At 36.4% G+C, this 13,013-nt stretch overlaps 1 protein-coding gene across 2 annotated transcripts in view; it reads right to left on the bottom strand.

Annotated features, from left to right (window-relative positions):
- Positions 1–9,573: 9,573 nt before the first annotated feature.
- Positions 9,574–13,013, bottom strand: part of LOC123532651 (WD repeat and HMG-box DNA-binding protein 1-like) — a 98,050-nt gene continuing 94,610 nt past the window's right edge. For both annotated transcript variants that reach the window (XM_053552193.1, XM_053552180.1), the window contains exons 24-26: positions 12,902–12,984; positions 12,258–12,393; positions 9,574–10,068 (exon numbers count right to left, since the gene is read on the bottom strand). In XM_053552193.1, coding sequence (XP_053408168.1) covers positions 9,838–10,068; positions 12,258–12,393; positions 12,902–12,984 — 450 coding nt within the window. In that variant the 3' untranslated portion in view covers positions 9,574–9,837. The remainder of the gene's footprint in view (positions 10,069–12,257; positions 12,394–12,901; positions 12,985–13,013) is intronic.

Genomic DNA, 13,013 nt, shown 5'->3' on the forward strand with positions numbered 1-13,013 from the left:
TTTAGACTGGGCCAAAATTGTGACCTCTAGAGTGTTAACAGTAAAGTTGTTGATGATGCCGACGCCGACGGATGATCACAAAAGCTCACCTTTGTGCACTTCGTGCTCAGGTGAGCTAAAAAGAAGACGTTTGAAGTTCATAGACTAAAGAAGAGTTGCAGAATTTCAACAAGGTTTCAAGCTATAGGACCAGCGCATACGAGTTTTACCTTCAAGGTAGTTGAATGCTAGACTATAGCAAATATAGGCTGAGCATCGGAAAGCTGAGAATTCCAGCTTATAGACTGTTCAGCATTATTGGCGAAGTACAGCCAAGGCATCGAGGATATACCTATATGGTAGCTGAATGCTACATATGATAGCATATAGGCACTGAGCATCCAGGAGTCAGGGCAATTATATAGAGTTGCAACTTCAATTAAGAGGACAGAGGCCGAGCATCTATACAACAGGACTCGTATGTTGTTGATTCAGACATTGTCTGACGGGAACTTCAACAAAAAGACTAGTCAAGTATAGAGTCTCCAGCCTATAGGAGTTTGAGCTAATCATTATTAATTGAAGATTGTTAGTTTGAAACATTTAGTGATTTGCCAGATCCCTGAAATTATTTAGAAATCATTTACGAATCATTGGTACACGTATCATTTAGGCAAGGTAGCTAGAGGAAAATTCTATATACGAGATATTTGGTCTCACCAGCTATACGTTTTAACAAAGGACATTCTGTTTCGTTTGTCAGCTAGTCTAAAGACATAGTCACCTTAGCGATTAGTCCCATTTCATTGTTCAAAATACTAAAGGCGTAGGCACTTCCCTGTCTTATAACTCATACCCTGACAAACAAATATTACTAACAGTCTTCTGGAGGAGCCGTCCAATTTAGTAAATAATGTATTACGAAATAAAACTTCTAAAATTATTGCACATTCTTTCAGATTCTGGGCAATAGTAAAAACTATTAGCCCTTGGTCCTTCAAACCTCTAGCAAATTCACTTACTGAATGGCTCGCCGGTCTACATGTATAGTCAAATCTATTGCCCAAGGTCCGAACAAAATGTTAACTGAAAGCTATGTATTCAAAGCAATTTTAAAGGAGCACAAGGTTATGAATAAAACCTAGGTATGGAGAAATTGTGCTTTGATAGAAGTGTGTCAAAAGTAAGTTGTGTAGATTACTGCTGGGAAAGTCTTCATTTGGTGAATAAGTGGGCCTTCGTATGAAATTCCAGAAACAATTGACCTTACGCCAGATAGCCTGTAGCCACGCCTACCAGTTTTCAGGGGGAACAATTCATGCTAGGCCCGACAAACAAAGGAATCAAATGGCGAAGACATTCTAGTTGATTTCGGCGTGCGCTTCCTCAATTCACACGTATTTCTAAAGTGAAAAGACAAAACACAATCGTTAATAAGTGGATGTTCTGTAGCGAAACATGAATTCTAAAAAAAAAAAACAACGATGCGTTGTTGTTAAAAGCCGGGAACTGCACCCGAGTATGAGGAAAACTAAACAAGACAGGGGGCCGAGCGGAAAACACGTAAAAAAAGACGGAAATCTCTGAAACCATTATAGCTGATTTTGTGATTTTTTTTAATTGTCCGTTTCTTTTTCATTATAGAAGCGTCAAATTTCGATCTCCCGGAAATCATGTAGGATATGACTATATTAAGCAGACTAGAACATTGATTTTTATTAATTAAGGTTGAAATCAGACTGTGGATTCTGAATCCTATTTCAAAATAATTAGGTAAATTAAATAAGGTAATTTACATGTAAGAATTGTCACTTGTGTCATTTAAGAAACGTCGGATTTCGAAATACCGGAACTCATTTAAGATGCTCATATCATTGTTCAACATTATTCAGATACATAGCATTTAATGTCTAATACTTAGATATGATGTGTTTTAAGTATAAGTAAAGAAAGTTCTCTTATTAGAATTTAAACGTGTAAATGATAAATAAATAAGATATAGTCCAAGGCGATGATATAGTCCATACTCATATTTCAAGACATATACCGGCGCATCGCAGCTTAAAACAATGTTTTGAGCCTACCAAATTTCTTTATAAAGTATACAGAATTAATGTATATTTTTGTGTAAGAACATATCTTCTTTATACGAAATATGCTATTTTTTTCTGGAATTTTAGACGAAGTTTACACTGTCTATTAAAATGAAATTTAGAACGAAAGCACACACCGAGTGCTAAGTCAAAACTTTGAGCGCCTGGAAAATTGTTGATTAGCCTCATTAAAAATAATCTTATATTAATCATAGTTTTTTATCACGTTTATTATTTGTTGTATTATCACCCAGGTATGACTTAACATACACCAGTGGGAGATTGATGTAAACCTTAAAAAATGCATAAATCATGTTTCCGGTACATTAAGGCATAATATTTACACGCTGCCATTCAAATAATATAGAACATCAAATATTGTGTTTTATCAATACATACCAGGCAGTTACTCTGGTAACTGATGTAATATTTTTACTATTGAATAAAGAATACTAGGCACTTTTGTTAAAGAAGAAAGTTAATTTTCATAGAATTTTACACTGATTTAAATAAAATAATTAAAACGTTATAACACAATGAGTGCTAAATCGAATTGCTTTGCTTTTAAACACTCTAATAAGATTTTTAAGATCAACTAGTCTTGAGGACGTCCACAGAGCCTGATACATCGTTGACAATATTCGAGGTCTGAGAGTGGATTTGGAAAAGGGAAGCGCTCTAGTATTACACTCTCTTCCCTGTGACTGATGTAAAGGTGTCGTAACGTCACCTTTTTACCATTTTGGACGATTTTTCGGTGGTATTTATATTCTTTGACTGGCGAGTCCGGCACTAAGTTTGACGGACAAAATGGCGGCTAACAAGGCTTATCAGTTCTGTTATCTGATTGGTCAGTTGGAACCTGTCAATCAACACTGGCGTAAGGTCAATTGTTGGTGTCCTGTATGTAAATGAAATGCTCTACACTTAAAATCACAGTTTGGTGTCTTAACCATACTTTTGTGCATTTTCACACAAAAGACTATTTGCCATTATTAAATTTTCACACTACCTTTGGTTATAACTAGTATTCAATGCAATAATTTTTTTTCTGACTTGCCCAAAACCTCGGTTGTTGAACAAAATTATGTTTAAGTAAAAAAAAGCTACCAGGCAATGCTTGACATGTCAAACTTTAGGCTTGGCCCAGAGTTATTTAAATACTACATTTCTTCACTAAAGGTATTTTTTTCTGGAAAATTTGTTTGGAGATAGTATTTATAATTACCCAGACAGCTTTACTAAAATTCAGCAGTGAGGGAAATACATCAGATTTTTTATGCAAACTGAGAAAATGAGTAATAAATTTGAAAACAAACACAACATAGAGTTAAGTCTCACTCTGTCCCTTGATAATCGGAAGTCAGCAGTTACAAACACTGTAAAAGTTGCTGCAGCTCTTTTGTAACTGTAATGTTTAAATTTCAGACTTAGACCATTGTTAATCATGGCCTCAGTCAAACATTGAAACAGCAGATCTAAATGCAACAGAATACATTGTTCTTGGTAATAACTTTATTACCGGTACATTTAAGCATATTAACGCAAATGCATCAAAGTTGTCCCAACTAATGATCAAATTAACACAATCTTCGTCCTTAAAATACTCTACATGCATATCATGGTCTAGAATCAATTTATATTCAGACAACTATTAACATAACAAAAAAGTCTTAGGTGGCAAGTGTCTTTAGACCTTGTCCAGTAACATGAAGTCACATTCAAACACAAGATTTCACTTCATCTAAAGCCCCAAGAGCCAAAAAACTCTATTATATAACAAGATGTTTTTGTAGAAAAGCGCATGTCTCCTCCAATGCAAAGTAGTAACAGGCAAGAAGTCAATAGGGGACAGGAGCGAAAGTCAAAGATACGAACGGTTGGCTGCAATAGGGATCATCTACTCGGCTTGTCCAATTATTCCACAAAGTTCCAACATTCTGGGCCTAGTGGCTCTCAGTTATGGATTGGAAACGGTTTTCCATGTTCTGACCCCTGTGACCTTGACCTATGATCAAGTGACCCCAAAACCAATAGGGGTCATTTACTCTGCATGTCAAATCATTCCTATGAAGTTTCAACATTGGTGGATAAAGTGGTCCTCAAATTATAGATGGGAAAGAGTTTTCCATGTTCAGGCCCCTGTGACCTTGACATTTGCTCAAGTGACCCCAAAAACAAGGGTAATCTACTCTGTAAGTCCTATCATTCTATGAACTTTGAAGGTTCTGGGTCAAATGGTTCGGAAACCATTTTCCATGTTCTGGTCCCTGTGACCTTGACCTTTAAACAAGTGACCTAAAAATCAACATTTGCTCTACATGCCCAATCATCCTATGAAGTTTCAACATTCTGGGTCAAGTGGTTCACAAGTTACTGATTAGAAACGGGTTTCCATGTTCAGGCCCCTGTGACCTTGACCTTAAAAGTTTGATCTAGTAATCTCAACAAGAGGACCATGATGGTCCTGAATCGCTCACCTCTTCCCACATGACCCAGTTTTGAGTATGACGTCGTTTTTTCTATTATTTGACATAGTGACCTAGCTTTTGAGCTCATGTGACCCAGTTTTGAACTTGACCTTGATATTATCAAGATAAAAATTCTGACCAATTTTCATGAAGATCCATTGAAAAATATGGTCTCTAGAGAGGTCATAAGGTTTTTCTTTTATTTGACCTATTGACCTAATTTTCGAAGGTACGTGACCCTCTTTTGAACTTTACCTAGATATCATCAAGGTGAACATTCTCACTAATTTTCATGAAGATCTCATGAAAAATATGGCCTCTAGAGAGGTCACAAGGTTTTTCTGTTTTTATACCTACTGGCCTAGTTTTTGACCGCACATGACCCAGTTTCGAAACTGACCTAGATATCATCAAGGTGAACATTCAGATCAATTTTCATGAAGAGCCATTGAAAAATATGGCCTCTAGAGAGGTCAGAAGATTTTAATAATTTTAGACCAGCTGACCCAGTTTCAAATTTAACCTAGATATCATCAAGATGAACATTCAGACCAACTTTCATACAGATCCCATGAAAAGTATGGCCTCTAGAGAGGTCACAAGGTTTTTTTATTATTTGACCTACTGACCTAGTTTTTGATGGCACATGACGTAGTTTTAAACTTGACCTAGATATCACCAAGGTGAACATTCTGACCAATTTTTATGGAGATCCATTCACAAGAAGTTTTTCTATTTTTAGACCTACTGACCTAGTTTTTGACCGCACATGACCCTGTTTCGAACCTGACCTAGATATCATCAAGATGAACATTCAGACCAATTTTCATACAGATCCCATGAAAAATATGGTCTTTTAGAGAGGTCACAAGGTTTTTCTATTATTTGACCTACTGACCTAGTTTTTGATGGCACATGACCCACTTTTGAACTTGACCTAGATATCATCAAGATGAACATTCAGACCAACTTTCATACAGATCCCATGAAAAATATGGCCTCTAGAGAGGTCACAAGGTTTTTCTATTATTTGACCTACTGACCTAGTTTTTGATGGCACGTGACCCAGTTTCAAACTTGACCTAGATATCATCAAGATGAACATTCTGACCAATTTTCATGAAGATCTCATGAAATATATGGCCTCTAGTGATGTCACAGGGTTTTTCTATTTTTAGACCTACTGACCTAGTTTTTGACGGCACGTGACCCAGTTTCGAACTTGACCTAGATATCATCAAGATGAACATTCAGACCAACTTTCATACAGATCCCATGAAAAATATGGCCTTTAGAGAGGTCACAAGGTTTTTCTATTATTTGACCTACTGACCTAGTTTTTGACAACACGTGACCCAGTTTCGAACTTGACCTAGATATCATCAAGGTGAACGTTCTGACCAATTTTCATGAAGATCTTGTGAAATATATGGCCTCTAGAGAGGTCACAAGGTTTTTCTATTTTTAGACCTACTGACCTAGTTTTTGATGGCACGTGACCCAGTTTCGAACTTGACCTAGATATCATCAAGGTGAACATTCTGACCAATTTTCATGAAGATCTTGTGAAATATATGGCCTCTAAAGAGGTCACAAGGTTTTTCTATTTTTAGACCTACTGACCTAGTTTTTGATGGCACGTGACCCAGTTTCGAACTTGACCTAGATATCATCAAGGTGAACATTCTGACCAATCTTCATGAAGATCTTGTGAAATATATGGCCTCTAGAGAGGTCACAAGGTTTTTCTATTTTTAGACCTACTGACCTAGTTTTTGATGGCACGTGACCCAGTTTCGAACTTGACCTAGATATCATCAATATGAACATTCTGACCAACTTTCATAAAGATCCCATGAAAAATGTGACCTCTAGAGTGGTCACAAGCAAAAGTTTACGGACGCACGGACGGACCACGGACACCACGCGATCACAAAAGCTCACCTTGTCACTTTGTGACAGGTGAGCTAAAAATAAAACGGATCATCTACTCTGTAAGCCCTATCATCCAATGAAGTTTGAAGGTTCTAGGTCAAATGTCCTCCTGACAAATGGACCGAGGGCAAAAACAATACGTCTCCCCTACTGATGAAATGAAAGGTTCTGTTACTAATGACTACATATTTTCAGAAATTTCAAAGAACCACATCCTTATCATGGATGTGTGACCCTGCTTAATGAACCAAAATGATATTTTGTTAGTAACAGTTTATTTATTTTATTTTATTTGGGTTTTATGGCGCACCAACACAGTATAGGTTATATTGCGCCAAACAGGACTACAATTTTTGATTTCACATCTCATTTACATCAAAATAACAAGAGGACCATGATGGTCCTGAATCGCTCACCTATCCCCACATGACTCAGTGTTGAACTGAGTATGACGTCGTTATTTCTATTATTTGACATAGTGACCTAGTTTTTGAGCACGTGACCTAGATATCATCAAGATAAAAAATTCTGACCAATTTTCATGAAAATCCATTGAAAAATATGGCCTCTAGAGAGGTCACAAGGTTTTTCTATTATTTGACCTAATGACCTAGTTTTTGAAGGCACGTGACCCACTTTTAAACTTGACCTAGATATCATCAAGATGCACATTCTCACAAATTTTCATGAAGATCTTGTAAAAAATATGGCCTCTAGAGAGGTCACAAGGTTTTTCTATTTTTTGATCTACTGACCTAGTTTTTGACCGCACATGACCCATTATGAACCTGACCTAGATATCATCAAACTGAACATTCTCAACAATTTTCATGAAGATCCATTGAGAAATATGGCCTCTAGAGAGGTCACAAGGTTTTTCTATTTTTTGACCTACTGACCTAGTTTTTGACCCCACGTGACCCAGTTTCGAACCTGACCTAGATATCATCAAGGTGAACATTCTGACCAATTTTCATGAAGATCTCATGAAAAATATGGCCTCTAGAGAGGTCACAAGGTTTTTCTATTTTTAGATCTACTGACCTAGTTTTTGACCCCACGTGACCCAGTTTCGAACCTGACCTAGATATCATCAAGATGAACATTCTGACCAACATTCATGAAGATCTCATGAAAAATATGGCCTCTAGAGAGGTCACAAGGTTTTTTTATTTTTAGATCTACTGACCTAGTTTTTAACCCCATGTGACCCAGTTTCGAACTTAACCTAGATATCATCAAGGTAAACATTCTGACCAAATTTCATGAAGATCCATTGAAAAATATGATCTCTAGAGAGGTCACAAGGTTTTTCTATTTTTTGACCTACTGACCTAGTTTTTGACCGCACGTGACCCAGTTTCGAACTTGACCTAGATATCATCAAGGTGAACATTCTGACCAATTTTCATGAAGATCCATTGAGAAATATGGCCTCTAGAGAGGTCACAAGGTTTTTCTATTTTTAGACCTACTGACCTAGTTTTTGACCCCACATGACCCAGTTTCAAACTTGACCTAGATATCATCAAGGTGAACATTCTGACCAGTATTCATGAAGATCTCATGAAAAATATGGCCTCTAGAGAGGTCACAAGGTTTTTCTATTTTTAGACCTACTGACCTAGTTTTTGACCCCAAGTGACCCAGTTTCGAACTTGACCTAGATATCATCAAGGTGAACATTCTGACCAGTGTTCATGAAGATCTCATGAAAAATATGGCCTCTAGAGAGGTCACAAGGTTTTTCTATTTTTAAATCTACTGACCTAGTTTTTAACCCCACGTGACCCAGTTTTGAACTTGACCTAGATATCATCGAGGTGAACATTCTGAACAATTTTCATGAAGATCCATTAAGAAATATGGCCTCTAGAGAGGTCACAAGGTTTTACTATTTTTAGACCTAATGACCTAGTTTTTGACCCCACGTGACCCAGTTTCGAACTTGACCTAGATATCATCAAGGTGAACATTCTGACCAATATTCATGATGATCTCATGAAAAATTTGGCCTCTAGAGAGGTCACAAGGTTTTTCTATTTTTAGACCTACTGACCTAGTTTTTGACCCCACGTGACCCAGTTTCGAACTTGACCTAGATTTCATCAAGGTGAACATTCTGACCAATTTTCATGAAGATCTTGTGATATATATGGCCTCTAGAGAGGTCACAAGGTTTTTCTATTTTTAGACCTACTGACCTAGTTTTTGAAGGCACGTGACCCAGTTTCGAACTTGACCTAGATATCATCAAGATGAACATTCTGACCAACTTTCATAAAGATCCCATGAAAAATGTGACCTCTAGAGTGGTCACAAGCAAAAGTTTACGGACGCACGGACGCACGGACGGACGACGGACACTGCGCGATCACAAAAGCTCACCTTGTCACTTTGTGACAGGTGAGCTAAAAACAAGGTATGGAATCAAAATTTGTATACCTGCTGGAATCACAGAGTTACACCATGTGTTAAGACCCTATTAGTCGCCTCTTACGATCATGCAAGGGTAAGGCAGTGGTTCCAATTCTTTTCATACACAGATTGGGGCTAGTAACAGTTTGTATCAGTCGCTTCTGACCTCATTTTGTCATAGGAGAATGAACACATGCTTAGTACCATAACTTGTTGGAAAAAAAAAAAAATACCAGATTTATACAGTCACCTTTTCATGCCAAACACATTCAAAGGCGCTTTACATAAGATAAAAACTTTTTTCTTCAGTTTTCCCGAAGTACTGTTGTCCACCTGCTACCTTTTCTTTCTTAGACGTCAATATACAGACAGAACTAGATATCTAATACCAATGACAGCCAAAATTCCATATATAGACATGGGAATCTACATGTACAGAGGCATGGTTGGTTGGTTATGTATTTTCCTCCACTTTCTTAGCGACACGCCTTTTCTTATCTTTGTTGTTACAATAGTCCTCTCTGTATGAACGCACAATACACCTGTTCCCCTTTACATCACTATATACATGAAAAAGTTAGGGTTCATGTATCAAAAGGACCCAAAGCACTTGATATATTGAAATACACGGCCACAGAAAACTTTTTGTGTCAGTATAGAACAAACCACTTGGTATATCAATCTATACATGTATTCTTTAATGTCAAGAACCTTGTATATATGAACAAAGTAATATAACACTAAGTTTAAAGTGGACTTGCTAAATACATTTACAGCTAGGTACAGCCTTTTACACTTCATCATTATATTGTTAAGTAAAAAACCGTACCTAATAATAATCAATAAAGAAATTTTAATGTCATTTCCTGATAAAAATATCAAATATTTTGATAAAATTTGCCATGAAATAGTATAAGCAAACTAAATCCTATATAAATAAATTAACTTTCGTCCTTTTTAAATGCAAAATTTGCTAGTTTTGAATTTGTTGTCTGTGATAATGGTGTCTTTTTCACTTCACTTTCTACACTATCTCGGTGTTTTTTCACTCCCTCTTCAGTGTCATTATCATCACGTTTTCTCTTCTTGTTCTCAGAGTTATCATTTTTTTCTGTATCACCACTGTTTTCCTTACTCTTCTCAGTCAATGATTTTGCTTTTTTCACCCATGCCTAAAATTAGAAGTGATAACATTTACTTACTTACAGCTAAGTTTATAATTTTCAATCAGTAACAATGGAAGTTTTATGGGGCAAACTAGGATATAAGGAACAGATTTCAAACATAAGTCTAACCAATTCTTTGTCATATGTGTATACAAAGCCTGAATATAGACTTTTATGTTTCCTAAAATACCTTTTATCCCGTGATTCATGTGTATCAACCCTTCCCCTGCTAAATTTCTATAATAAACTTGTCCATCTTTCAATCTGGACAGTACCATTAACTGTTAAAAGGGGTGCTTACCAAAAAGATACTGACTGAATGGCAAACAGTGCAGACCATGATCAGACTGCACGGATGTGCAGGCTGATCTTGGTCTGCACTGGTCGCAAAAGCAGAATCACTTGCTGCCAGCAGCCTATGGGTTAACACATTTTTCTAGTTATTATTGTTATTTAGAACAAGAGCACCGCCTTGCGGGTGCTGACGCTCATCTGATTTTTTTTGTGTAATAGAAATATTGTCCTACCCATGATTTTCTAAGTCTAAAAAGGGCCATCATTCTTGCAAAAAGCAGGATAGAGTTATGTTTCTTGATGTACAGTGTCCACTTATGATGGTGAAAAACTGTTGCAAGTTTTAAAGCAATAGCTTTGATAGTTTATGAGAAAAGTTGACTTAAACATAATACTCAACCAAGAAAATGATTTTTTAAGTCCAAAAGGGGCAATAATTATTGCAAAAATCAGGATGGAGTTACGCTGCTTGCTGTACAGGGTCAGCTTATGATGGTGAACAAGTGTTGCAAGTTTCAAAGCAATAGCTTTGATAGTTTAAGAGAAAAAGTTGACCTAAACATAAAACTTAACCAAGAAATCTGATATTTTCTAAGTCCAAAAGGGGCCATAAATCTTGCAAAAAGCAGGATGGAGTTATGTTTCTTGCTGTACAGGGTCAACTTATGATGGTGAACAAGTGTTGCAAGTTTTAAAGCAATAGCTTTGATAGTTTAGGATAAAAGCTGACCTAAACATAAAACTTAACCAAGAAAACTGATTTTCTAAGTCCAAAAGGGGCAATAAATCTTGCAAAAAGCAAGATGGAGTTATGTTTCTTGCTGTACAGGGTCAGCTTATGATGGTGAACAAGTATTCCAAGTTTCAAAGCAATAGCTTTGACAGTTTGGGAGAAAAGTTGACCTAAACATAAAACTTAACCAAGAAATCTGATATTTTCTAAGTACAAAAGGGGCCATAAACCTTGCAAAAAGCAAGATGGAGTTATGTTTCTTGCTATACAGGGTCAGCTTATGATGGTGAACAAGTATTCCAAGTTTCAAAGCAATAGCTTTGATAGTTTAGGAGAAAAGCTGACCTAAACATAAAACTTAACCAAGAAAACTGATTTTCTAAGTCCAAAAGGGGCAATAAATCTTGCAAAAAGCAAGATGGAGTTATGTTTCTTGCTGTACAGGGTCAGCTTATGATGGTGAACAAGTATTCCAAGTTTCAAAGCAATAGCTTTGACAGTTTGGGAGAAAAGTTGACCTAAACATAAAACTTAACCAAGAAATCTGATATTTTCTAAGTACAAAAGGGGCCATAAATCTTGCAAAAAGCAAGATGGAGTTATGTTTCTTGCTATACAGGGTCAGCTTATGATGGTGAACAAGTATTCCAAGTTTCAAAGCAATAGCTTTGATAGTTTAGGAGAAAAGCTGACCTAAACATAAAACTTAACCAGGCAACGCCGACGCAGACGCTGACGCCGACAACCGCTCAAGTGATGACAATAACTCATCATTTTTTTTTCAAAAAATCAGATGAGCTAAAAACGTGTGGACTGGTCCATAAAGATAAAGGGAAGCGGTCTAGTGGCTAAGGTGTCAGCTGCTCAACCTGGTGGCTGTGGGTTCAAGCCTGACTGAGGTCAAGACCACACCCAAAATTACAATAGTAATGGATATTAATGAAGCAGACTTGAGAATGGTTCAAGTAAGTTTGAAATTTTCATTACAACAAAGCTAAAATAGGCAAGTACAAACTATAAATATAATTTAATTGTGGCAAATCCTTTATAAATGCAGACACGTAGGAATAAAACAGTGTACAAGAAACTTGTTAAAGAATATGAAATAAAAGCCATTGTATGTTAACATACATTCCAAACCTAACAGCTAGTCATAGTTGCAATTTACCTGTCTATCTTCCTTTGCTAAGGCCCTGAACTGTTCTGCAGCATATTTACTAAATTCTTCTTCCTCTGCCTCTGGCTGGGTCTCCTTTAACCTGTCTGAGTTCTCTTCTAACCAAAGGTCAAAGGCAGAAGCAGGTCTACAGATACAAACAAGTATTTACATTAAGTTGGTTTGTTTGACAAGTATAATGCAATTTTTCAACAGTATTTCAGTTATGAAATGGAGGTTCAGTTAACCTAACCAGTGTTCCTGGATTCTGTACCAATATTAACTTGTTCTTTACATGCACTGACAACTTAATAATAATAATAATATGCACATAAATTAGAGGTAAAGAACTAATAACTTCAAACGCATCTCCTGTCATATCGTCAACAAGAACATTTGTCCTGGAAGACAGAACTTCCGACCTGTAGAATCAACATTTTAGCATATAAATATGCCTTATCAGTAAATGGTCAATGTTTTAAACGAAAGTTGCATAAATGTATGGACACAGTAGAACAGGCAAGTAAAAATAAACAACTTTCATTAAATTCAATCATTTTTTAAACAAAGAAAAATTATGTAGCATATAAACAATTTAGCGGTTAAAGATAAAACTATATAAAACCTACATGGTAAACAATGCATCTATTACTTACTTCTGTGTTGCAGCTGGTTCCTCACTTTTATTTGTTTTTACAGTCTCCGATTTCTTTTTCATAAACAGTTTGGGTTGTGATCCCTGTAATATAAAACAATTTCTTTAACAGC

This window comes from Mercenaria mercenaria, chromosome 1 (genome assembly GCF_021730395.1).
Source record: "Mercenaria mercenaria strain notata chromosome 1, MADL_Memer_1, whole genome shotgun sequence".
Classification (NCBI taxonomy): Eukaryota; Metazoa; Mollusca; class Bivalvia; order Venerida; family Veneridae; genus Mercenaria; species Mercenaria mercenaria.